The sequence below is a fragment of the Corvus hawaiiensis genome, chromosome 25, assembly GCF_020740725.1.
Source record: "Corvus hawaiiensis isolate bCorHaw1 chromosome 25, bCorHaw1.pri.cur, whole genome shotgun sequence".
Classification (NCBI taxonomy): Eukaryota; Metazoa; Chordata; class Aves; order Passeriformes; family Corvidae; genus Corvus; species Corvus hawaiiensis.
The window spans coordinates 5,918,704-5,945,728 of NC_063237.1; the positions used below are offsets into that span (position 1 = coordinate 5,918,704).

Sequence of the window (27,025 nt, forward strand, 5' to 3'; positions counted from 1 at the left end):
GTTAATTTAAATTATCATCTCCTGCAGACAATCCTGACTTAATGTCCTTGGTTTAAGACTTCTCCAAACCAGGCACACAAGGCTGTTCCCCTTGGATGTGAGCACCTTAAATCCCTGTGAATCCTTGGTTGTGGGGAGGATTTTGGTGGTGCTGGGATTTTATTGAATATTTTTTTCCCCAACAACGTGTGGTGTTGCTAGAATTTTCCATGAGTGGGACAGCTTGTCCTTGTATATCTTTTTCTGAAGCGGTGTGGTTGAGGGGGTTGGGAACACACCCTGAAATAACTGACAGGAATTGGAATATCTGAATGGAATGGGGAGGCTGGTGAGTCCCTGGGAATGGGGATACCCCTCCCAGTAGCCTTGGGGTTTTGGGAAGGACCAGTGCAGCATTTTGGGATCACAGTTGGCTTCCAGGATTCCTGTAATTGGAGAAACAGCTGATTTTACCCATTTTTCCCTGATCAAGACCCATTTCTGAGCCATCAGGCAAGCTGGTGTCACTGGGAACAGCTTTCCCTGTTCTGTGTGCAGCCTTTAAGGGAGGGAGCTGGGACAGCACAATCCTGGAAGGAATTCCTTGCTCCCAAGGTGTGGGGAGGCCACAGAGCTTCTTCCTTGGATGTCCAAAGTCTTCCAGGGACAAACGTGCAAATTGTGGTTTAAAATGATAATTGTGCAAACAAAACAAGCATTGAGCTCTGAAGGAAGGCAGGGCCCTGTGCAGGGAACAGAATGTGCCTGTTCTCAGGGCAGTAATTCCAGTGTTTGGGTTTCTGATTGATTTTTAATTGCTATAAATAGTGCCCTGTGTGGAAGACTCACAGGGTTTGTGCTGTATTTAAAACATCTTTCTTACCACGCCACTTGAATTTCCAGTTGGTTTCTTTGCTCTTAACCTAATTTAGCATCGTGCCAAAGGTATTTCTTTCTTCTATAATGAGATTTTATTGTTAATTCAGCGTGTCACAGGCAGAGACACTGAAGGGGTGCTGCCACTGATGGTGTTGTCACTGGGACCTGTCACTCCCTGCCAGGCTTTGGGAAGTGCAGGTTGGGTTATTTCTGGAGGAACTGGAATTCTCAAGTCACTCGTACCAAGCCTGCCTGCAGTTTCTCCTGTTCTTAATCCTTGCTGAACAAAACGTTGTGGATTCTTTGCACATCTGCTTGGAAAGGAACCCTGTGAGTGCTCGTGGGCGTGGAGCTCGTGGATCGTAATTAGTGGCTCTGACTCTAATGAAGGTGGCAGGGTCACACAAAGACAAACCCCATCTCCTTGTTGTTCGTCTCCAGTGGAAGCTCCCAGAGCTTGGTGCAGGATTTGGCTGCACTTTATGCCTTGTGATGCCCCAGAATGAACAAGAGACATATTCATGGGCAGAATTTCCCTACAGAGACAATATAGAAAATAAATAAATTGTATCACTTCTTGTCCCAAAACGTATTTCAGTTTGAATTTTCCTTGTTTTCCTCTCCCTGGGTTATAAATCATATTGCCTCTCCCTTTTTTTTTCGCTGCTCCCAAGAGCTGCATAACATTTTTAAAGAGTAGAATGTATATTCAGTGCTTTGGTGTTGGAAAAAACCCCTTGGAATTGTATTTTGGGAGTCAGTGGCTGTGCTGGATGCCTTGACTGTGACATTTCTCTGTGAGGAATCTCCTTTCTGAAATGAATTCTTGAATGAGGCTCAGTGGAAAACAAACACAGCTATATGATATGATCTACCTTTGGAGGCAAAAATTATAAAAAATGGCCTAAAAGCAGCCCAAAGTTGCTCTAAGTTTCAGCAGCTCCAGACCCAGATAGAAGATGTTTGTGGTAGGACACGTGAGCTGGGGGAAGGTGCATTGATTTTTAATCAATGATCAGAGAATCCAATTCTATCAGCAGTGCCCCTGTAGGATCACGTCTGCACAGCGTTTTCCCTTCCCTCTTCATTTTTATTGCAGCTCATTTTTTCCTGGTGTTTCATTCTTTATCATCTGTTCCCTTTTCAAAATAATTAAGGAATGAAACATATGATTTATGGCAATTATCTTGCACATTAGAGGGGGGAAATACACAGTTTGTCTGGTTGCTTTGGTGTTTCAGTTTGCAGAGTTGATAAGCAGCCCCAATTTCCTGACACATTCATTTTTCAAGTTGTTTCAAGAGAATCTGATGTGACACAGTGAACAAAAGACTAATCTAATTTATCTTCTTTTTTTTTTTTTTTTTTTTTTCCCCCTCATCTCTCTCTCTCATCCCTGTAATATTTCTGCTTGGTTTGCTGCGTATGTGAATGGGTTTTGTGGTGGCATTTCAATTTATGGGTGGATATTGAGGCAGGGAACAATGTGTCTTCCCCTTCCCTTGTGAGGACAGATTTCAGAATACCAAAGTGTCTCTAACTATGAAGCAAACCTCTCATTTCCTCTGGGGAAAGACTCTTGGTATTTGTAGCCAAGTATTTTTGTAGAACACGCCATCATTTTCAACAAACAGCATCTGAACTTGCTTTGTGGTATTTTTATTACTGATTGATCTGCATGAGGTGATTAAAGAAAGCCAGATAGGGTCTGAACTTAATGTGTATTTTGTACTGCATAATTCTCATTATACCCAGGAAAAACGGACAATTCAGAGGCTATGAGGGCTGGATCCATTCAGTGAAAGTAGGAAAAATGAGCTGGTTTGGTGTTGGCAGGGCTCAATTGTGGGTATCTGATTGATTAGTTAATTTATTAGGTTCTAATCAGTACATTTAGCTGTGCACAAGGTGGGCTGGTCAGTACTCTGCTGAGTACTCCCCAAAGTTGATAAGGCACACAGAGATTATCGCATCAGCTGCCTGTCCATAGATAATGTTTGATAAACCCAAATGAGCACGTGGCTGCGTGGGGCTGGGCTGCCAGCTGGGGTTAACCCGTGCCAGAGGTCCCTGGTAATCTGTTCTACTCCATTTCCATGTTCTTATCCACGGAACTGCTCCACCCACGGCCTCACGTCCCTTTATCAGACCAAACCAAAGCTCAGCTGCCTTGAAAAGCAGTTTGTGGGGTTTTTATCCCTTTTCAAGGGGTAAGGAGTGAAATGTGTGTGGAAGGAAGCTCTGCAGGCAACAAATGCTGTTTATGTGCTGCTGCTTTGCGCCGAGACTGGATCCCATCAAAGGAAGTAGCTGAGCCCTGAAAAGAAAGACTGAGGGGTTTTTTCCTAATCCTGTTTTACCTTGTGGCAAAATCTATTCTTGCATCTGTTGGGTTTTAACAGTGCTGGCCCACAGGCCTTAAAATAGGGATTTATAGATGCCTGGTGACTGTGATGCAGGGAAATGTGATTTCCATTGATGAGCTGTCAGAAGCGCAGCGAGGTTTGGTTTCTGTGTGTTCATCTCCACAATCAAGGCAATGGCAGTGGATGGGGACGTGCTTGGAGCTGGGGACAGGATTCCTCGTGGCACTGGGGTATGGCTCCTGTTCCTGTTCATAATTGCAATGATTTGGATGACAGTAATCTCCAGTGCCTGGCAGGACTGGTGCCCTATTGAGCTTGTCACCGACCTGAAGGAAATATTAAAATAACAAGTCAAGCTAAAGCATCACAGGAGGAACACAAGGATGGTCAGTGTTTTGCTCGAGGTAAAGCAGAATATCAGGGGCAGAGTTCAGAACAGCTTCATAACTTCAGTAATTCAGGCTAGAAAAACATCCTGTTCCATGCTGCTGTCCCCTAAACCCAATCTTCACGCTGTTCTCAGATATTGGTTATTAGATAAGGTTATTTCATGACTGCTCTTGCCTCGCAGAATTTGCCACTTATGAAATGATTCCATTTAGCAGATTAGTTTCTGTAACTGCATATTGCTTTTCATTAGAATTTCATGGGGCTTGTATTTTAACATGCACTGGAGCCTTGTTTATGTGGGACCTGTTGAAAGCAAAGTGGATTAGGCCGTTTAAGCCATGTATAATCCATTCCCTATGGACTTGTGTTTCCTCCTGTCTGCCTGGTCCTCATTGCTGCTCCCTTCTTCTGTCCAGCCATCCATCCGTCCTGCAAGGAGCAGGAGTTCTGCATTTCCTGCACAATAAATTAGCAGTGCTTTAATTGCGTGCTAAACTCGGTCCAGGCCTCTTCTCAGCTGAGCTCCAAATTTTGCTTCGTACTGAAAGCCCAGTTTTGGCTCTGGAATGGTTCCAGTTCTTGTTTGCAGGAGCTGGCTGCTATTTGCATGGAGACTTCTGCCTTGTTGTCATGGATTGAGGGCAGGTGTTTATTAGTTTTGAGGCTCCAATTTGTTTAATGGTTTGTCCACTGTGTTTAGCTAAGTCAGTAAGGCAATGCTTGGGTTTAGTCCTTGCCCTTCCCAAGCGTTTATTGTGCTTATTCCCACATATTACACAGGCCCAGGACTTCCTGGTGCTGAATTTGGGGGGTGATTTGATCCATTATGGGTTCCACACATTTGCAGCATGGGAAGAAGCACAGAGTCCATGGAATACAAGCTCAGCCACTTTATTCCCAGATGATTTAATGCCCAGTCACACCATGTGCTGAGAACCATCCCGTTTGTCCCACACCACAGGGCAGGATGCTCCCAGGAGGCTGTGATTACTCTGGGATTCAGTTTGGGAAAAGTGCTGCGTCCATCCCCAAGCTCTTTAATTACAGCCTCAGCCTGTTGTGTCAGGGAACAGGGGAACTCATTTCTGCTGAGAAATGTTCCCATCCTCATGCATTTTTAGGGAAAAAATGCAGAATTTAAGATGCAAATCCACCTTGGAGTCATGCAGGGGATACAGCACGTTGCTAGTTTGGGCAGAATTATTGACAGCACTTGCAGCATCCTCCTTCTGCAGGAGATTGTTTCCCCCCTCAATTTCATCCATTAATTGGCTGTAAATGTCCAGCTTTTATTTTAATGCTCTCTCCACTTATTCCTGATGTGTCACTTGGCTGTGGGGTTTGAAATAATTTCTCTCAGCTCCCACCTAAAGCCCCTGGCTTTGGGATTGTTGTGCTCCAAAAGCTTTTTTCAAGGCTATTTCAGTGGTTCTTGGAGAACGGGGCTCGGATCTTGGGGAAATTCCAGCTTGGATCAACTCCTGCTCACATATGACCTTCCAGGGAGCTGTCAATGAAGTGATGGAAGCTCAGGATGAAGTGTCAGGAGATGCAGGAGTCACTGGTGAGGATTTTGGGTGGCATTCCCCAGTTTACCACTGACATTCCCATGGGAATTTCCACCGTAGTTTCACCAAGGCAGGATCTGCAGTGCTGTAAAATCCACTATAAAATATCTGGGGATGAGAGGAGACAATAACCAGCAGGAGAAGATGCTCCAGAAGTGTGGGATGGAGCCTTTGACTCCTCATTTATCAGGTGGGGTGATGTATTTTAGCTGTTGATCCATGGCACTGGTGATGGTGGGATCTGCAGGAATGATGAGGACAGGGTAACTCCTGATTCCTGCTTTTTTCTGCTCCTCCCAAGTTCTTGTGGCTTCAAAGGTGCAGCAGAGCCCTTTGGAGGAGCTCTTTGCTGCTGAAATGGTGCAGATGAAATGGTTCCTCGTGTGTGCTAATAGGTTAATTGTCACTTGTAGCTCTTCTTGATTTTCAGCCTCTTTATCCTCTGAAAGGTGATAAAATAAGGCCAAAAAATCCAGCGGCATTTTCCTTTCTAAGCCTCCTTTCTCCAGGCTTCTGAAATGTATTTATGCACAGGGCTCCCTCCTAACAAAGGCCTCTTTGAGGGTCCTGTGGTCGTCTAACATTCCCTCCTTTCACATGAAATTAAGGGCTGTGATTTACTGCAGTGACCTGAGTGCCTGAGTGCTCTCATTTACAGCCAGCCTGGCTTTTTTTTGTTTTTTTTTTCCCATTTTTCCCCCCTTTTTTTTTCTTCTCCCCCCCCCCCCCCCCCCTTTTTTTTTTTCCTTTTTGTTTTTCCTTTTTTTTTTGAGGGGAGAATGTTTTCTGTGCCTCCCGTGGGTGCTTCAGTTCTGCAAACATCCTGCTGGCTGGGTGAGGGCTGGGCTGGTGTCACACAGCTCCCAGTGCTGCAGTCCCTGGGCTGGGTGGCTTTGCTTTGCCTCTTGCAGTTTTTTCCCCTGGCTTTTCATCCAGAGAAGAAAGGGCACAGATTTATTTATTTTAATTAACCAATGCATCGATTTCTTTTAGATTTTCTTAGGTGCTGGTGGAGGGCATGGAGTGGCGAGGCTTGGGGACAGTCTGTCACAACTTGCTGCTCAGCATTCTTAGGAAATAATCATTTTTCATCCCAAAATTCAGGCTGTTTGTCCCAGCTCCATTCCCTAAACCATTCCTGTTACCATGGCAGAGATACTCAGGAGCCCAGAGCTGGTTTAGACCTTCATCCACCCAGACAAGGGATGTGCAGCTTGCTGTCCCCACAGCTCCACCCTTCCCCTGAGCATTTTTGAGGTGCACCTGCTGTCCCTGGCTCTTTGCAGTAATTTTGGACAGATCCTGGTGGAATTTATGGTGGAGTTAAACAGAGCACGTTCAGATTTTTCACTTTGCAGCCAGAGATTTTTTTATAAAATAACAGGTATTTTCAGGGCGTTTCATAGAGAATGTTGTTTAAATCAAGGGGGGCCGTGCAATTCTTTCCTTGTACTGAAAAAAACCCTACAAAACCCCATTATTTTTTGTAAGGATGCTGTTTAAGCACAGAAGAAACCCTGCAATGCAGATGGTGCCCAAAAGCACCAAGTATAGCACAAGATTTGGCTTCTTCTGTAAGACTTGTTAACTAAAACACATATTGGATCCTGTTGGGCTTCTTGCAGAAAAATCTGATTTCCTAGGTGGATTTGGCAGGAAGTTTGTAGGGTATCACACAATATGGGGCTTCTTCCACCCCTGCTGCCACCTCCTCCCCTCACAGCGTTGCTCCCAAAATTGTTGTTGCTGTGGAAAGCCCAGGAATCTTTCTCACTCGAAATATTTTATTCTGTGTTGTTGTAAGGGGGGAGTTAGGCTGTCAGGGCTGCCCAGTGGTGTTTGGAGTTTCCTTTTTTTCCCTGTTTCTTTCCTTCTGTGGGATCTGCCTTTTCCGTGGCAGGTGGAGGAGGAGGAAGGCCAGGCTGCTACCAGTCCCCAGTGAGAATGTGATAGAGGATTCCATTAAAGCCTTGGTTAATTGGTCTGCACTGATCAGTCTGGGTTTGAGGCACTCCATAGGTGCCTCTCCCGGGAGCTGTTTTGTTGCAGGAAGGATAAATCCAGCTCAGGACAGGGACTTGCACAAGAAGAAAAGTGCTGCCTGGAAAAAAGGCCAAAACTGGAATGGGGAAAAAGGAATTTATTCCTTTCCTTTAATCATGCTCGAGTTTATGTTGGATGCAGCTTCCAGCCCTGAGTGTGACATTGCTTTGCTGGTATTTTATGCTGCCTTTCGCCAGATCAGCTCTAAAAGAAAAGATGAAAATGCAGGTTTTTTGCAGAATCTTGGTGAAACGTGGTGGGTCAGGACAGAGGCAGCACAGGGGGCTGCCTGAAAATGTCTCTCCGGCTTGTTCCTGTTTATTATGCTTGGCATGCAGCACAAACTCACGGAAAAGTGCTGGAATTACCCTTGGCAGTGAAATTCTTCTGCTTAGCGTGGTCTGAAGCGCTTGCCTTTGTTTTAAGAAGTTTTTCCACTCCAGCTTTCAGTGTGGTGCTCCTTTGGATGTGGCACTGCAGTTGCATTGCTCTGTCATCCTCTGTCTCCTTTTCTTCCTCTTATTTTTATCTGTCCTTGTCTGTCTTGTCCTTCACTCCAGCAGAAACAAAACGCCCTTTGTGGCTGTAAACCCGGCGTGCCAAATACTTGGAATAACTGTAGCACTGCACGAGTGAATGTAAAACATAAAAGCGCCAGTAAATTCCTTTTAATGCCATCCTATAACAACAAGAATTCCCATTTTAATAACTGGGGCAGTGGAAGGGCTGACCTCGTTGTTTGATGCAACCATTAACTTGCTTGGCTGGGTTCAAAGATTGTGTGTTTAACTCTGCAGCCATTTAGTGTTAATGATGCTGCATTCATTAACATCCCAATGAGAGCGCTTTGCTCCTCTTCCTGGGGCAGATTACTCGGTTACCTGAGTCCCTGCTTCAATCCAGGCTGGAATTGAGCTGTTTTACTGCCTTTGTTGTGCCCCGGGGAGGGAAGGACACTGGGAGCGAGCGGATCAGGCACTGCTGGGGCTGCACTTTGCACTCGCTGTCTGCCCCACACACAGCTGAATAAATCATTTGGTGTTATCTTAGCTGTACAAGGTGGCACAGAAGATTCTGTGAAGGTTTTGTGTCATTTCCAGCTAAATTTCCTGGGTTTACCTCCTTTGTCCTGGTTTTACCTCCTTTGTGAGAATTCCCTTCACTCATTCCTACGCTCTGCTTTGCTGGTGATTGGGGTTGTTACGTGGAATTATTTTGAGCCTAACAGATTTCTCTGCACTACCTTTTCTCCTTAGAGATGAAAGAACACAGACCATAAATGAGGGAAGATTAAAAAGATTAATGATGTGATGGATAATTTCAAAAGAAAGAGACTGGACTTCATGAACCACTTTGAATTTGGGCCACTTGTAGTTCATAGCGGGGAGATGTGGAGTGAAAATGAAGCAGCACAGATCTGTAAACTCTCAGAACATAACTGCACCTCCTGCTCCATATTCCTGATTTTTCTGGGGGATCCAGGTGATTTCCAGAGGCTGCAGCAAAGCTTTGCTGTACACCTGAAGTAGTGTTGGGGCAGCGTGAGCAGCCTCCGAGGGTTTGGGTTAGTGATTTGTGTGTATGGAAAACGTCCAGCAGGGCTTGTTCCTGGGATCCAGCTCCATTCTTTATCTGGGAATTGGGCATCCTGCTGCCAGGGCTGGGCTGTGCCCACCTCCCAGCAGCTGCCAGGCACAGCCTCTGCCGTGCAAGTGGGTCAGGTATTATCCAGCTCCTCCTTTGCTCCTCACTGGGCTGTGCTGGACATGTCTGTGTGGAAATCCGAGCTGGCAGCTGTCCACGGGGATCCCGGATTAGAGTCTGGAGCACCAGGCCGTTGTTGGAAAGGCAGCTCCTACCCCTGCGCAGGGTGTCAGAGGAGCCAGTGCATCTGTTCCCATGGCAGGGCCTTCATTCTTGGGGATATCTTTCAGTGTGTGGCATCTGCAGGAACGCTGGAGACCCTGATGCTGAGCGAGAAGTGGAAAATAACCCTAAGAGGGCTGGGAAAGGGATTTCCTGTTCCATTTGTACATTCCATTTGAAGGCCTGTACAACTGGGAGCTGGCAGTCTGCGAATCTGGGGTGAAAATCATGGAATTGATGAATGGTTTGGGCTGGAAGGAACCCCAAATCCCATCCAGTGTCACCTCTGCCATGGGCAGGGACACCATCCCCTATCCCAGGGTGCTCCAAGCCCCATCCAGCTTGGCCTTGGACACTGCCAGGGATGCTTTTTTTGAATGCTCTCCGTGTGGGTACAGGAAAGAAAAGGCTTCAAACCCAAAACCACCACTTGGTAATGACGAGTTAGTGACCAAGTCTTATTTGTTTGGAAGAACTGGGGTAATTTTGCTGTCAGGAAATTAGAAGGCATTTTGGTGGGTTGCGGGGTGGTACAAAGAAATGCTGGAACTCTCTGAGTGGGATCTGGAGAGTGGAGCAAGGGCCTCTCCTACATTTCTGATCCCAGCAAAAAGAGTGAAGGGGCAGATCCAGCGGGGAAGGTGGTGCTGAATTGCATCTGGGCTGGGCTGGGTTGGGTTTCCTCCCTTTTTTACCTGAGATTGCAAATGTAGATTTGTTTCCAGTGTTCCACAGGAATCTGCTGTGGCGCTTTTGGGATCACCATGCCCCAAATGAGGCCATTATTTAGAGAGGATTTGCTGTTAGTGCCAGCTCTGCCTCCTGCTTTGGAAACTCCTGGTTTGGGTTTTCATTTTGGACTGACCCAAGCAGAACAGAAGCAATTTAGGATGAGTGGACAAGGTTTTCTTTCCCATCCAATGGCTCTGGGATAAGGAATGCTGATTATTTTACCTCTCTGGTCTGCATTGTGTTCGTGCTTCTTGCAGCCTGCCCAAGCTGCTTTTTTCTCCTGAGGAGGGGCCACGTTCATGGGATTTCATTGTGGGATCCAGGAATACAGTGTGGCTCAAAATAAACCCCTCCACGCTTGGACAGAGCTTCCCAGCCTCACTGTGGTCTTCATTCCAGCAGAGCAAGCAGTTGTTAGTGGCAGGAGAAATCTCTCCCAGAGATGCAGAAATAGCAGTGTCAGAGCTGGGCAGCTGTGGGGGGAACTCGAGCGGGCACGGGGCAGGGGCCCCATCTGTTCCTGGTAAAAAACGTAGGGAGAGAAAGTACGGAAAAGTGGAGGGCTGGGAGGTGGCTGCTGCCTCCTTCCCCTGCTCCTTTTCTGCATCTTCCCAGAACCTCAGAATATCCTGAGCAAGGATCAGTAAAATCCAGCTCCTGGCCCTGCACAGATACCCCAAATCCCCCCCAGCAGAGAGGGGGCTTTGGGCAGCATCTCCCAGCACAGGCTCCAGCCTGGTTCTCCACGTGAAATTCCTGATGCACCCTGAGATACCCGAGCAGATCAAGGGGGAGTTCTGCTTCACTGGAACTGTTGTCACCTCTAGGGAAGTTCAGAAATGATGTGGTGTAATTTAAGGCAGTAGATCACGAGATATTTTTAGGAAGAGTTTGAAGCTGTGCTTTGCGTTGCTTTCCTGTGAAAGTCACAGAGCGGAGGGGTGAAAAACGTGTCAGTTTTTCTGGATTTGTGACACAAAACCCATACTATAACTGGGATTATTTGAGTGGAACCAACTCATGGATGGGAGGTGGTTGAGCTGGAAGTTTGTGGACCTTGATGTCTTCCAGGCATTCTGATGGAAGTGGCCATCTCAAACCTGTTGCTTTTAATGGGAGAAAATTAATATTGCTTTTCCATTTGCTAAACTGGCTTTGATGTCAGTTCTTTCTTCCTCATAGGGCATCCTGGAAAATGGGACCATAAAGTCCTTTTTGCCCTTCCATGGCCATTAACCTTGTGTTGTGTGACTGAGTCCGAGCCCTTTCTGAATTGGAGTGGAAAATGCGCCTGTCCTTGGGTGCAGTGATGATTCCTGGTGCTGGGTGGGTAATGGATGGCTCGAGTTTGTGCTTGGATTTTTGGAGATCTTAATTTGAATGAAAGAGGGCAGGGTTGGAATCATATGTTGTGAGTGCCTGACTTGTAGGCACAAGGAAATTTGGTTTAATTTGACTGAAATAAAGGCAATTTCTTGGCTGTCCTGACGTATCAGAATCCAGATTATCCACAATGAATATTGGGGCTGAACGAAGCCATTCCTGGCAGGTTTTGCCTTCATTCCTTCCCGGATCCTTTGAAGGAGCAGATAAGCAGAGTGGTGCTTTCTGACCTTAAAATATATGGTTTAGGAGGGGAATAAAAACCCCTCCACGTGTAATTCAGGAAACTGGCAGGAATCCCAGTTTTCATGGACTTTACAAAGGATTATTTCATGTGCTTGGTGGGCAGGGGATGAAGGGAGGATGTCTGAAGACATGTTTTCCTTTCCTTTTCTATAAGGAATGTTCAGTTCTCCACTTTTATTGCCACTAAAGAATGTCAGGGACATTGCTCATTCTCTCAAGATTTTCTCCTGCAGCCTAGATCTGTTCTTTGTTCTTCCTGGCCTTACTTGCCCCAGTTTCCACCAGTGTTCTGTTTATTATAACCCAGAAAACCTGCATTTACCTTTTACTGTTCATTCAGTCAAATAAACTCAGTTTTTGATTTGTGCAGGATTTTTTTCCTGGTCTTTGTTGATAAGGCAGGGGTTTTATAGCCAAGTTTTCTCAGGGAAAAGGTGACATCCTGAACTCTGTTTTTTGGGAGATGGTGAGAAAAGGACCTTGCAAATAACCAAAGGGCTGTAGATATTGAGGAATGTATTTAATTTATTGGAAATTTCCTATTTATTGTTTATTATTTAATGGCAGTTGTTGGGAAGAAGGTGTTCCCGTTTTATCCATGCTCTTCAGCACATCCAGAACCTTCTGCCATGGCTGGTTTCATGCTGCCTGTCCACACATTTGTTGATGGGCGATGTTGTATTGTCCCAAATTAAGTTTTGTACTGAACAAATTCCTTTCTTCAGCCTGAAATGATGGGTGGAGTTTGCCACGTGTTAATTTTCCCTCGTGTTCCTGGTTCTTTGGTTGGGAAATGTGGGGCTGGGACTTGGGATGGAAAAACAAATACTGGCTGGCGGAGGTGGAGATAAAAGCAGGATACTGTATCTGGGACATTGAGACAGTTGTGCATCTCACTGCTCCCTGGGGATGGTTTGAAGTAAAGAGCAATTAAAGATGGTGATTCCAGGAGGGTTTCAGTGGTGCAGGAGTTGTGCTATTTTCAGGCATGGCCGCGCAGCGACACTTGGGTTTGTCCTTTCAGCACAGCCTCTGCATCGATCTCTGCTCTGTGTCTGCGTTTGGGTTTTGTCATTTCGAGGGCGTTTTCATCCTGCTGCTACTCTCAGAGTTCATTTCTCTCACTCCTGCTGCCTTTCGTGGCTGTTGTTCTGTATTCCAGAGCGGTGCTGCTCTTCTTGTGCTGTCCCTTCACACCCTGGAGAGGAGCAGGGAGTGTGGGAGCGGAGGAATCCAGCAGGAAGACTCAGGTGGTTTAAAGGTCTTTGCCCTCACAGATCACTGAGCATCTCTTTCCCCTCCTGCTCCCTTTCAGTGTGTAGTTCCTACATTCTAATTGCAATAAAAACATTGTAAGTAGCAGGAAAAGGGGGTAAACCTGACTGCACCAGAGCCCTGTTGTTAACAGTGGTCAAACACATCAGAGTTTAAAATCATCTCGAGATTTTGGGACTTGCAGAAGTTATCCCAGAATATCCTGAATTGGAAGGGACTCAGAAAGATCACCAAGTCCAACCCCTGGCCCTGCAGGACCCCGCAGCAATCCCACCCTGTGCCTGGCAGTGTTGTTCTTGCCAGAATTCAGGAAATCCATGTGTAGAATTAAGGAAATTCATGTACGCAAGGCAGCTGTAGAAGACATAAATCCTCAGGCCTCACAGAGCACTCCCAGCCATTAGCAAATAGGGGTCAGGTGGAGTCTGTCCCTGGATATTCATTATCCCATGGATTAACCTTGCCTGCTTCTATTTCCAAAGCTGCTCCTGCCCGTGGTTGCATCCAGGTATTGCCCCTGGCTCATCCCTGCCCTGGAGGTGGCACCGAGCAGGGGCCTGGTGCAAAATGCTCTTTACACTGCAGACAAAGCAGCCCCTCCCCTAAAAGGCTTAGCTGCAGTTCCAGGCTGGGTAATCCCCAGTGACAGTGCCTATTTAGGGAGCACATCTCAATAAAAGGTCTGGGATCCGAGGGTGCAGAGCAGGCACCAAGAATCTCCAGACATGAGGTGTTAGTGCTCAGTATTGGGCCATTTGTACATCTAAATGAGGGTCTGGGGGTTGAGGTTTTTCATGGAGCCTGAGAGAGAAAAACTTCTTTAGAGAAATCCTGCCTTGGACCCTTAATTTATGGCCCAGTATTCCAAAAGTCATGGTTACCACTCTAGTGTTCAGCTCTTTCTGTTTAATTGTAGTGCCACTGATTTCAAGCTTTTTCTGACAGCAGTTGGATCAAAGTGTTCTGATAGCTCCCTCCTGTGAGGAGAAGTTCTGGAGAAGACGGAAAAAATGGGTGTGCAGCAGAGTGCAAAGCTGGGAGAAGAGCAGAGTGCTGGATTGATGTGTGTGGCTTGCCCAGGCTGGTTTTGCTTCCCTGGGGTTATAGATTTGTGCTTACATTTTGGTCATTAAGTTTGGTGGAGTCGCAGTGGTTTTAGCACAGATTAAAAGCCTTTATGGATTTAATACAAGGCAGCCTCTTGGTCATGGCAGTGATGAGCTGTGGCTTAGGCTGTGTTCTCCGAATTTACAGCCTGCACCCGGTATTTTCCTCCTGGAGGGTTCCTCTTGATGGGTATTTTCTGTGTGCAGCATAAATTAAACATGCTGAGCACGTGGTGCCTGAGGCCACTGCTCTGACTTCGGTCAAACCCAGAGAGACCAATGCACCGAGGAGATGGAAATCAGAATATGGCACTGAAGGAATAAAGGAACCAACTCTGAGGCGTATTTGTGCCCTGTGTGTTTGGATCTGTGTGGAGAAGATGAATCTCTGTGTGTGCCTTCTTCACGTTATTGGGGTTTTTTCAGAGATCTGTTCCAAAAGCAGTGTCACGGGAAGCAGCCAGCAGCAGCAGCAGGAGTCTGGTTCTCTTTCATTCAATTGTCCCTACATCTTGTATTTTACTGCCTAAGGAGAGGTGTGAAAATCCAGCTGTGTTTGGAGTGCACTGGAGGTTTTCTTGGAGTAAATTCTTGCAAGTGTTGGAGTAAGTTATTGCAAAGAGTGTCTTGCTTGTAGAGGCCAAGAGAGGTTCAGGGCTGAACTCTTTGACAGTTCTCTTAATTTTGGAGCACAAACGCTCAGCTGAAATGTTCTTTGTCTGCCTTGCATAACTTATGAGTTGCAGTGATTAAATGTCTTGTGTTTGCGGGGCTGAATTCTCCCTGGGTTTCCTGGAGACTTCCCAGAGGACAGTGGATGAAACGTTTTCTTGGCTCCTGGCAATTTGGGGAGTGTTTATCCTGTCAGTCACAGCTGATGCTTAAGGCCTTTGGATACCCTGGCTGGGTTCAGATTCTTTTTGTTTCTTCCCTGGCATCACCCATTTTTGAGCTTCTGGAGCTGTAGATGATGTCTGAATTTGGGTTTGTGTAAACTGTTCCTGTTCTATGCCTTGGAGTGGCTGAGTGAGGAGGGGCTCTGATTTATTGCCTTTACCTTGGCTTTATCCTCCCAGTCAGAGAGTTAAAACAGTGGTGAGCAGCAGAGAGCAGTAAACAAGCTCAATTCTCTCTTGCCTGAAGGGATTTTTGGTTCCTCTCTTGCTGAGCAAATAGGGCAGTGTATTAGCATGTTATTCTTCCCAGACTTTTGCCTTCTGTTTTCATTATGTTAATATTTGGGTTTTTATTCAGTGGAGGCTATTAATGGTTCTAATAGTCCTGATGATACTCTGGAGGTTCTGTCAGTGTGGTGGTTGCAAAAGGTTTTGCAGTTAACACACTTGAAATGTTACCCACAAATTACAGTGGTATTTCCAGAGGCACTGATGTTTTTAGCAAGCCCCCAAATTCCCAGAAACATCTTCACAGTCTGCCCTGTGGCAGTGCTTTGGCCATGGACTGAGATGGTTTTCTTCATCATCACCGAAGGCTTGTCTAAAAACCGATAAAAATTATAAATACTGACATGTGCTCTTGTTCTTTTGCCTCCTTGTGGTGCCTTCTGCTCTTCCCGTGTGGCTTTATTTAGTGAAGCAGCCTTCCCATGTTTTTAGTGTTAATTAATTTATTAATGACATTTCTTCTTCATCTAATGTAGCAAGTTAAAATGAGGCTGTTTAATCTTAGGTTGTGAGGCAGCATTGGTAATTCCTGTTCCTTACAGAGGAGTCAGGCTAAGCCTGTGATTTTCAGCTCAGTCTAAACTATCCAGTGATACTCAGCTACCACAGAAATCCCAGGTCCCACCACATATGAAAGATTAATTGACACATTAAATAAAGTATTGATTTCTGACACTTCACACTTGGCAGAAGATGGCTCCAGATATGGATTTAAACTACTAAAATCTGTAGCAGTCTCTCCAAAGCACGTTTGTGAGCCACGATTCATGATATGCTGTAAGTCTCTGAAATGCAGGTGGAGTATTTGGTGTTTTCCCACTGCCAGAGGGCAGGGTTTGATGGGATATTGGGAATAAATCCCTCCCTGGGAGTGTGGGGAGGACCTGGCACAGGCTGCCACGAGAAGCTGTGGCTGCCCCATCCCTGGAAGTGTTTTCTCTCCTCTTCCTTTTAACTGAAACAGAAGAGAGGGATTTATTTTCCTCCTGAGAGTTCCAGTATGAACCTGTGATAGGCAAAGGGAGAAATTATTCTGCAATATGGGATGGAATGAATGAGCTGGACCTGGAATGTGCCTTTCTCGAGTGAATCTGGTAACTGCAGGGAATGTTACACTGGAGTTAATAATTTCTGTGGAGCAAATACTGAATTTCAGGCTTTGCAGCTGGTTCAGCTTTAACCATTGCTAAAAACACCTCCCCCGAACTAAATCACCACATAAAAAAGGCTGGGGAAGAATTCTTTTCAACACTTCAAGCTCAAATCTCAGGCTAGAAACGCTCCTAGGGCTGACTGATGGGCTGTGGGGGAAATGGAGCTTGCAGGGAGTAGGGATTGCTTCCTTTGAGGAATTCCAGGGAGCTCCCTGGAGCCTCGGGGTTGTAGCTACTCCTGCCTTACAAGTGCAGTAATTCTGTGTTCCCCTGAAGGATGCAGTTTGTGCTGCTCAGCACACTGCCAAGACAAACTGGCTGCAGCAAGATTAGGCTTGAATCCTGAGCTTTTACAAATCCTGTTTTTCTCATCTTCTCCGGGCTCTTCCCACAATTCAGTGTCACCCACCAAAATTTCTCTTCCGGCAGAAGATTGTAACTTGCTTGGTTTTTAATTAAAATTGTCCATACTCTGATTTAATGGCTCCATAAAGCATCCTGGCTTGCCCTGCCTCAGGTAAATGAAAATATTTGCTGTGGTAAATAGGACTATTAGTTTTATGATCCATAGCAATAAAAAGCTTTTATCAAGACTGTCATCAAAAGAGGCATATAATTGTGTTCCATGTAAAACTACAGAGAAGTCTGAGAAGTTTTACTGCGATTCATAAATTTCTGTAGGAAGAGGTGTTAACAGTGTCATTTTTTTGTGTGCCTTGTGGTCATTTAAAAATTAAAAGCGCTTGTGAGCAGATCTTGTACGTAGAAAGGATGGGGTCACAACGTGGACATAATAGGAATTATTCCCTTTTCCCTGCACAGATTCCCTGCATCAGCTTGAACATGTCACTTTGTTCAGAAGCAGAATAATTCTGACTGAAACGAAGCAGAGGAGAAAGCTCTCTGAATTCCCTGGCTGTGTTTTCGTGGTGCCACAGCTGCCTGGGCCCCTGATTTCAGCTGTATAGCCAAGCACATCTTTCCCTGGCATGGTGCAGTGTGAAATAGTCCACAGGCATCTGCAGGAGGGCAGAGATGGATGGGTGGAGTTGGATTTGGGCTGCGAGAGCCCCCCTGTCCCTTGGAGGGTGTGTTGGGTGAGACCCCCAGGGCAGGCAGGTTCCTCACTGCCCAGGTTGTGCTGCTTTATAGAATAATTTGAATTCTGTTTGGTTTAAAAGTGAGCAGCATCTGGTTGTCTTACAGCAGTGAGTGAATTACCCTGCTCCCAGCCCCAGCATCCACCAGCTCCTACTGGAAATGGGGATTCTCATCCCCCAAATCCACCTTGGACCTGCTCTGGGGGTACCACATCCTCCAGCTGTGGGCAGAACAGACAGAAGGGTGGCTGGAGTCGGAGCCAGAGCTCTGCCAGGACCAGAGCTCCCCTGGCTCTGGGATGCTGTGCCAGAGCTGAGTCCTTCCCCAAACCCCTGTGGGTTTGGAACTGGGGCTGGGATGCTGCAGGGCAGGGCAGGGGATGCTCCCTCTGTGCCTGCTGGCACATCATGGGGTGTTTAGGAGCAGGGTGAGAAGCATCCCTCACATCCAGGGCCACCAGCTGGGGTTTGGTGTGTTTATTTCGGGATGCTCCTCCCCTAAAGGTGGCTTGGGTCACATCTTTCTCCCGTGTTCTGTTGTGGCACCGTGCTGAGCTGCTGCTCCCTCCCCGCATTTCCACGATCTGATATTCCCCAAAGGAATCAGCAATCCCCTCCTCCAATTCCTGGCAGATTTAGGGAGTGGTTGCCATGGCGACGGGGGAGGAATTGGATCTGCAGCCCAGCTGGGATCAATCCCAGCTGCTGCCTCCTCCTCCTGAGCAGTCAGCGTATTTTTAATAAAGTGACCGTGTACAGGAGCCTTGTCTTTGTCTTGTTAAGCCTTTGTTGTGTACTAAATCCTGAGGGCTTTCACCATAATCTGCTTCGCTCACAAGCTTTACAAATCCCGCCCTTACTCCACGGGCTGTGGCCATGAGATCCAGGAGATATTTCTTTCCTGATGGTTTTTATTTCTGGAATTATTTTAATTGGTGAATCGTTGCTAGAAATGAAGGAAATCAAAGGTGCAGCCTGTGGGAAGGGAACCGAGGGTTCAGTCACAGCTGAATCCGTCCATGCTGTGCTTTATTTGCCCAAATATTCTTGATGGCTTTTTGATGTTGCATTTTCTCTGGGCTTCGCTCACGTGTTGTGGCAGTGCATCGTTACCTGGGTTACCCGTGACAGGAGCACAGGCATTCCTGCCCCTGGAGACACCTGCCAAGGCAAACCCCATCCAGGTTCCCTGCCTGGGGTCACGGTGAGAGTGGAGTCTGGCAGGAAGAGCCCTTAGAACTGAGTTTAGCCCTTGATGGGGCTCCAGAGGTAACAACCCAGGAGCTGCAGTGTGGATGCATCACTGGGGATCCGAGTCTGGAATGACCCCAGTGCTGGACTGAGGTGAGGCCAAAAGGACTGGGATCCTTATTTACTTCCGAGGCTCAAATGGGGACCTTTTGGGGTCAGTGGTGAAGTGATGGGGGCTGTAAAGCAGCAATGGTTTTGTGGGAAGGAAAGGATGTGAGGGGATGGACTCCCATTTATCTGAGGGAATAGAACCTCATGGGAAATCTGTAACTGAGTGTATTCAGTGTTCCAAGACATTGCTTTTGTGGAGCCAGACACACCTTCCAGAGCAGGGCAAGCATCAATATTCCTGTTTCTGGAGCGTCTGCTTTGGACTTTGGGCAGGCACAAACCCAATACCATCAATTACCCCACTTTTCTGTGCTGCCCCTAGCACTTTATTTACTGCCCAGGTACAGCCTCCTGCCCTAACCTCAGCCTCAGCCCAGCAGGGACACAGCCTCCCTGCCTATTACCAAAATCACAGCTTAATTTGAGCTCATTTCTTTTGTTGAGATGCAAAACTAATTATATTGAACTACAGATGAACAGGAAGTTGCATTAGCAAATTTGTTGGGTTTTTTGCTTTTGGTTTTTTTTTTTTTTCAATCAATGGGGAATTATTCAGCATTTTTTGGGGGCTGGGGAACTTTGTAACCAGATAAAAGATATGGAGGAGGGCAGAGCTATAAAAAGTGTTATTGTGTGATTATGAAGAGGCCTTTTAATGCAGTTATTATGTGATGCTAAAAAGGCCTTTATTGCTTGAAGTTGGAAGCAGAATACAAATGTGCTCACAGTGTCTATTAAATGAAGAGTGGAAAAAATAGTCCCCATTTCCCTGAACTGCGAAGCAAAAATAACGATTAAATAGTGATTAAAATCAGCAGTGCTGGCTTTGTTAGGCTGATCACAGCCTGAGCAATAGAGCTGAGCGAGTGGGGAGCGATTGTTTGTGTGAATCCAGGCACGGCCCATTGTTCTGCCGGCCCCGTTGGTCCAGGTGAGATGGCAGCAAATCGTTGTGCTGCTGGAGGCTGCCTCAGAAACCAGGGCTGAGCTCTCCCCGGTGTAAAATAAGGACAGATGAGCTGGAAGTGACTCATTCAGAGTCATTCAGAGGGATGCTTCCTTCTCCTGGCAGCTGAATTCCAGAAGTTACCTGCAGTTTCTGTGGCTGAAGCTGCTGGACAAACACAGCTGGGCTCTTCGGTGCCCGATTTCATCTCCAGGGATCTGTAGGACAAAGCCTTAAAAGTGTTTGCAAACACCCAGAGAACAAAACTCCGGGCTGGGCAACCCCATAGCTTGTCCAAAATCCTCCACAGAACCACCAGCAGAAGACTGGGAAAAAAAGCCCGGTAGAATTTCGCTGCTCGGCGTCTCTGGCAGAACAGAAATGTTGGGATTTCTCAGAGTTCTGTGTCTGTAATAACTCCCCTGGGTGTGGCTGTGCACGGGTGAGCTCTGGGACCTCCCAATCCCAGTGGCAAAGGGAGGGAATTGGCTCTTGAGATCAACCTCGGGGCACCTGAGCATCCTGTTCTGGGCTGAACAAGCAGCAGGGTGCTGTGAAGTGGATTTGTTAATCCTGGAGGCCACAGTTCTGTCTCGTGGCGATTCCTGGGTTTGAAAAGTGCCTTTCTGGAGTTAGGATCAATGCCAGGAGGTTCCTCCTGTGCCTCCCTCACACTGGGAAGGGACTGTGCTGAGGTGCAGTGAAGGAATCGCTGCCTCTCTGCACAACCTTTGCAGAAATGCTGTTCTTTATTCCACTAATTATGGGATTTAATGATAATTTTGCAGCTGGGGGAGCAGAGGGAGCACTGACTTAATGAGGCAGAACCAGGGATGTCCTTCCTTCTCTCCTTTCTAAAACTCCAAGAAGTTTTGCCTTCCTGTGTCCCAGGGGTGGTTGCCAGGTTTCATTCTCTGAAAATCCACCCAGCGTTTCAATGCACAGAAGGAGCTGAGGCCTTGGAAATAAATACAGGAAAATCTGCGAGCTGGCTGTTGCTGCCTGGGCTCTGATCTCCAGTTGGCCCTTCTGGCTGTATTTGCAGTGAGATATTCCCTGGCTGTGTGATTTCCTCCCGTTCTGTGCAGCTGATGTGGCACAGACAGGCCTAAAAAAAGATGTAAGGTAGAGCCCAGATGCTGAATTCGGGGTGATGGAGAGTTCAAGTGCTTTCCACAGAGCCTTTCTTCTCCATTCTGGCTGGAACAGAAATCACCTGAGGATGGAATGAAAGGCATTAACAACCCCAGCCTGTGCCACTGCCTTCGCAGCAGGCAGCAAACTCTCATGAGTGCAGGAGAGAGCCAGGGCTGCATTTACAGAGTGGAGTGTGGGGGAAAAACGGGGATGAATTTCTGTTAGATCTCAATTAGCTCCGAGCCATTTCAGCAGCACCCCAGAGCTGAGCAGAAAGCAGCCTGCTGGCTGCTCTAAAAGCCCTTCCCTGGGCTGGTTTTCCAAGCTCCTTCCCGTTACTCAGGAGGTCCAGGGGTACTTTAATGTCCTTTTTGAAATCCCTGCAGGACGTGCAGCCCTCCATGTGACCGTGGCCCAAACTGGAGCACTCAGCTCCCAAGCTCTGTTTCAAATTGAGTCTTGGCTGGGTTCTTGGTGTTTGGGGCTGTATCCCAGTGTTTTGGGCTGGAATACCAGCATTTATCAGTACAACCTGCTGAACTCCAGAGAGGGAAACCAGAAAAGTGCAGGGACCTTGTGCTGGGATTATCCTGGCTCCGATTATTGCTTCCAGTTTCTTTCTGGAGGGAAATGCTGTGTCAGGGTGGCTGTTGGCTAAAGAATGTGCTCAGAAAATCCTGATATTCCTGCCCTTTCCTAATGAGGGCAGGCAGTGCTCCTTCAGCTGTGGGAGCTCTGTACTTAGTGCCTATCCCCCAATCCATGTGTTTCCCCAGCACTTTAAGGAATGCTGCCATTGGCACACACAGCCAGGTTTTCATTCCTGAAGCAGTGCATGTTTCTTAAAACCCCAGGTGTGCTTGGCAGCTGAAATAATGCCTCTGTGGTCTGGAGGTAAAATTAGCTGCTGTGGGAGAGAGATTTGCAGATTTTCATGCACTACATGAAAACACAGAGGGTGTTTTCCAAAGAAAACCTATTTTGGCATCCTCAAATTCAACTTGACCCGGGCTTGTTAGGCCACAGATCTGCCTGGAATTAAGCTATAGCTGGAGGAGAGCCAGAATCCAATTACATTTTCTGCCTAATGGGTCATAATTTATGCAGCGAAGAAGGAGACAGGGATGTTGCTGGGGGAAAAGGGCACTGGGCCTGCGTGGATGTGCACTGGGAAGGGCTGATGGTAAATGGGAATGGGGAGGGCAGGGGTGCTGTCCTTCCTCCCGTGTTTCAAACCTTCCTCTCTTGTTTCAAACCAGCAATTCAGATCAGAAAATAGGCATCATACTGGACTGTAATAAGGGATCTGTGGGGATTTTAAGGTTGGCAAAGCTTTTTTGCTGGAGATCACTGCTCCTGTCTAACTGTGCTCATTCCCTTCCCAGCCTCTCTCCAAGTGGACATTGTTCCAAGCCAAGGGGAGATCAGCGTTGGAGAATCCAAGTTCTTCTTATGTCAAGGTGTGTGGTGGCTGAGGGCACCTGGATTTAATGAGTTAAAAATGAAAGTACACCGGGCTGTGATGGTGTTTGCCGCCTGGGGTGGGTTAGAGCCCTTCAGCAGCGGGGTTTGTGAGCCGTGCAGAGCTGGGCTGGCTCACTGTGCTCTTTTCTCACCCCCAGTGGCAGGGGAGGCCAAGTTCAAGGACATCTCGTGGTTCTCCCCGAACGGGGAGAGGCTGACCCCGAACCAGCAGCGCATCTCGGTGGTGCGCAACGATGACTTCTCCTCCACCCTCACCATCTACAACGCCAACATCGACGACGCCGGCATCTACAAGTGTGTGGTCAGCAGCCTGGAGGAGGGCGACTCCGAGGCCACCGTCAACGTCAAGATTTTCCGTAAGGCAGCGCCTCCCAGGCTTTTTTCTTGCACGTTTATGAGGCAGGATTAGAGAGGAAACTGTTTCACCTTCCTAGGAAAAGGTTTGAAGGGGAAGGAGGGAGGGTGAAGGGAAAGGGGTGTTAAGAAGATGCAGCCTTCTCCTTTCTTGGTGTGGAGGGGTAAGTGGGAGTCAGGATGAATGGGATGGTCAGGGCTTCTCCAGCACCTCCACGGCTTAAATCCTTCTGAAAGACAGCAGAGCAAGGGCTGGAAGGAGAGGGTTCTGGTGCTTCTGGCAGGAGAAACAGAGAGAGGAGCTGTTGTGGGTGACAGACACCTCTAGTGTGGAGTAGAGTGGCCCACGCATTCAGAGGGTTTGTAATGAGCCCTCAGCTTGTCCAGCAGAGCCCTGGGAGCAGCTCCTCCCTCCCTGCAGGGAGGCCGAGCAGTGCCAAGCTCACATTTTGCAGTGGGGGTTATTCAGAGTGGTGATCTGTGGGCACAGGGCTGGAAATGGGGGTGCTGTGGGCAGTGCACTCACTCAGACCTTTATCCTCCCCTGGGAACAAGGAGATTTCTGGGGGTTTGGGGGTTTCTGTGCTTCCCTCAGGCTGGAGGCAGGAGCACAGCGCCAGGTGTGCTGAGAAAGCTGCAGTGACCCTCTCCTTCCCTTGCTTCCAGAAAAGCTGATGTTCAAGAACGCTCCCACCCCTCAGGAATTCAAGGAAGGGGACGATGCTGTGATTGTGTGTGACGTGGTCAGCTCACTGCCCCCCACCATCATCTGGAAGCACAAAGGCAGGGATGTCATCCTAAAAAAGGATGGTAAGGTCTTGGTTCTTGTCCGTTCCAGGGTCAAACGTCTCCCATCTCCCATCAGGGCTCACACGCAAAATGCTGGTGGTCACAAGGGACAGGAGAAGCAGTTTGTGCCTGACACGAGGCCATGGGATGTGAATTTAATTCTTCCAGGTGCTGTGGTTTGGCAATGGCAGGGCAGTCGTGTTCCCACAGAAATGGCCATCAGGCTTTGGCACTGGAATCAGCCAGGGAATGCTGGAAAAGAACCAAAACAGATCAAAGAAGTGCCATCAGACAGAAAAGCTGAATGTTGTGACACCCTCCAGCTTTCCTGAGGAAAAGGGGCTGAAAGCTCCTTGCAAGAACTTTTCCCTCTCTTCCCAAGGGAGGCCCTGACTGCAGCTGAGCAGGTTCCCCACCCCTGGCACACAGGTAGTGAGGTTGGAGCTCTTGGGCAGGAGGGCTAAGTCCCAAACTGCTCATTGCCGGATGTGATGCAGTGTAAACGTGTCTGTGTGAACATTTATCTGTTCATCTCTCAGAGCACTCCCACTGCACAGCACCAGAGCAGTTGGCTGCTCTGCACAGATGTTTCTTCCTTGGCAGAAGCAGCTCCAGCTACAGCAGCATCTCCAGTTAATGGTGGGGAGAGAGATTTTATTCCACCAAGCCCAGAAGGGGCGAAGAGAGGAGAACCTGGAGTGAGCTTCCCTTCCTTTTGTCTTTTGCAGTGCGGTTCATCGTCCTGTCCAACAACTACCTGCAGATCCGGGGCATCAAGAAGACAGATGAGGGCACCTACAGGTGTGAGGGGAGGATCCTGGCCCGTGGGGAGATCAACTTCAAAGACATCCAGGTCATCGTGAATGGTGAGGGGCTCAGGGCTCAGAGCAGGGGCTGCAGCCTCAGATTCACAGCATCCTCCTCCTCTGCTGTGTCCAATAAAAATGTCCATGGAATCCAGTGAGTGTTTACCAGGAAAATTCAGGTGTTTACAGGAAAAAAACATGTCAAGAAACCTGAAGCTTAAGAGTGAGGAACTGAGCTTGGTGGCACTCACGAGGGGTTTTGGCCACCACACTGAGGTTTTTTGACCTTTCTCCCCTGTGCTGATGGTTTTGGAGAGCTCGTGCCTCAAACCCATGGATCAAAGCCTGCAGGTGGTGGTGACAGGGTTTGGGTGACTGGTGGCTTCAGAGATGGACAGGGAGCCTCCCTCTCGCTCACACCTTCTGTCCCTTCCAACTCAGCCCTGGCTTTCCTCTCTTGCAGTCCCTCCCTCCGTGCGTGCCAGGCAGAGCACCATGAATGCCACTGCCAACCTCAGCCAGTCTGTCACCCTGGCCTGTGATGCCGACGGCTTTCCTGAGCCCACCGTGACGTGGACAAAGTAAGAAGCTGTGTGCAGTGTCCTGCTGGGGTGTGGATGATTCCCCAGGCCTGGAAAGCTGGGCTGGAGGGCAGGGAATGTTCTAACTGGGATATGAGTTGATTTTTCTCACAAGAATGGCCTCATGATGGGCTGAAGTCACCTTCTGCTGTGGGTTAGGCAGGGAGCACAGAGCCCACCCAGGGGGGTGGGGTGGGGAGGAGAATCAGAGGGTAGAAATCCTGGTGGTTGAGGTAAAAACAGTTTAATAAAGCAGAGCAAAACAAGGAATTCCTTCAGTGCTCCCCATCCTTCAGCCAGGTCAGCTGTGTCCCCTCCCAGCTTCCTGCATTTCCCTGTCAGGCAGTGACTCACACTGCAGGGACACTGTTCTTGGAGTTCCATAGCCTTTGGTGCAGGTTATGAGCACAAATTGACGTGGAAAAGCTGATGGCAGCTTGGAATGGTGCCTCGGTATGCAAGAAGCCACCCTCGGTGGGGTTACAGCTCTGTGGTGTGTCAGGGGCTGAGGGGTTCGGCTGCCAGGAGCCCTGAGGCAGGAGGAGTTGGGAACAGGCCACAAGCTGAGCTCTGGAGCCCGTGGGGAAGGGAGAAGGTGCTGATCCCTCTCAGCACGAGGAGCTGCAGTGCAATAATTGTGTGAACGAGCCTAAGCCAGCCTTGGATTGCTTCTGTGCCCCCCAGGGATGGAGAGCCCGTGGAGGAGGTGGAGGATGAGGACAAATACAGCTTCAACTACGATGGCTCCGAGCTGGTCATCCAGAAGGTGGACAAGAGCGACGAGGCCGAGTACATCTGCATCGCTGAGAACAAGGCTGGCGAGGCCGACGCCACCATCCACCTCAAAGTCTTTGGTAAACAGCCCCTGAGCACCCCCAGCAGCCCAGCTGGGTGCTGGTCACACCAGTGTGAGCTGGGAGTAACCTGCTGATCCCAGTTAACGCCTGCTGGGGCTGATCCCGAGCTGCTGCTCTGCCTGTGCACCTCTGCCACCGTGTGTGTGTGTGTGGGAAACTCAGCCCAGCTCCTCTCTGCTTCCCTCTGCTCAAACACGGGCAGGGCTGCTGGGATCAGACTCCCAGGCTGCTGGAAATACCTTCCAGGCTGAATCCTGATCCACCAAAGCTGCTGTTAAAAGGGCTTTAGCACTTGAGTGGGGCTTGCTACAACCTGGACAGGGAGGTGAGGTTCACCCCACCACTGTGTGAGTGACCTCAGGCTTGTAGCACTGAATCAGCAGCTTTCCTGCATCCCAGGAATCTGGAAGTGTTAAGGAATATGGAATTCTCCCTGCCTTGCGTGCAGCCACCGGACAAAGCTGCTTAGCAAGAGGCTAATTTGGGGCAGGGAAAGTGGGCAGGGAGGTGGAAGAGTGAGCTGGTAATCCTGAGGGCTGAGCATTTGTACACTCTTAAATGGGTCCTCTCTTAGGAGCCTCAGCTGTGAGAATGAGCAGAAGAGGTTTGTTAGGTGTTTTACTTCTGCAAGGAGGTGCCCTCTTTAATGTCACTCTGCTCCTTCCCCAGCTGCAGTGAACTTGTCCCAGTTCTCCCCAGTGCTGCTTGTTTCAAACTCTGCTGGTGGCAGACCAGCTTCATCCTGAGCCCCACCTGAGCGAAGGTTCCTTTTTCTTCTCCTCCTCAGCCAAACCCAAAATCACCTACGTGGAGAACAAGACAGCCATGGAGCTGGAGGATCAGATCACGCTGACCTGCGAGGCGTCAGGGGACCCCATCCCCTCCATCACCTGGAGAACCTCCACGCGGAACATCAGCAACGAGGAGAAGGTACAACCCTTCCCAAAGCCCTGTGGGGTTGGTGGGCTCAGCACAGCTCGTCCCTGCCTGTCCCTGGCCTGGAATTGCATGCGGATGCACGTGGAGATGCTGCTGCTCCCCCTGCCCGGGGAGCAGGTGCAGGGCCAAGGGTCACAGCACGCCCGGAGCAGCGCCACGCGTGGCCTCCCGTGAGGAGCCACCTCGGCTTACAGCAGCTGGGGAGATGCTTTGTAATGCCTGCTGTATCACTCAGGGGTGGATTAAATTGAGGAGACCCTAAACCCTCTTCAGAGGAGTTCCTACAGTTGCAGGAGGCTTCTGGGAGGTGGGAATGAGCACCCTGATGCCAGAGCTGCCCGCGCTGTGCAGGTGGCAGGTGAGGGCTGCTCCCTCTGCAGGATGCAGAGGACCGAAATGAGCCTGTTCATTCCTCCTCCCTGCTGTCCTCTGACACTGCACATCCCTGAAGCACAAAAGCCTGGCTGCCTTTTGTGCTCACCTGTTCTGTTGATCCCA

The 27,025-nt window shown here is 48.4% G+C and overlaps 1 protein-coding gene across 15 annotated transcripts in view; it reads left to right on the top strand.

Moving 5' to 3' along the window:
• The window catches only part of NCAM1 (neural cell adhesion molecule 1), an 86,153-nt gene that overhangs the window by 20,179 nt on the left and 38,949 nt on the right, over nt 1-27,025 (top strand). For all 15 annotated transcript variants that reach the window (XM_048328752.1, XM_048328765.1, XM_048328754.1 and 12 more), the window contains exons 2-8: nt 22,102-22,176; nt 22,339-22,557; nt 23,222-23,365; nt 24,073-24,210; nt 24,614-24,731; nt 25,416-25,585; nt 26,376-26,518. In XM_048328752.1, coding sequence (XP_048184709.1) covers nt 22,102-22,176; nt 22,339-22,557; nt 23,222-23,365; nt 24,073-24,210; nt 24,614-24,731; nt 25,416-25,585; nt 26,376-26,518 — 1,007 coding nt within the window. The remainder of the gene's footprint in view (nt 1-22,101; nt 22,177-22,338; nt 22,558-23,221; nt 23,366-24,072; nt 24,211-24,613; nt 24,732-25,415; nt 25,586-26,375; nt 26,519-27,025) is intronic.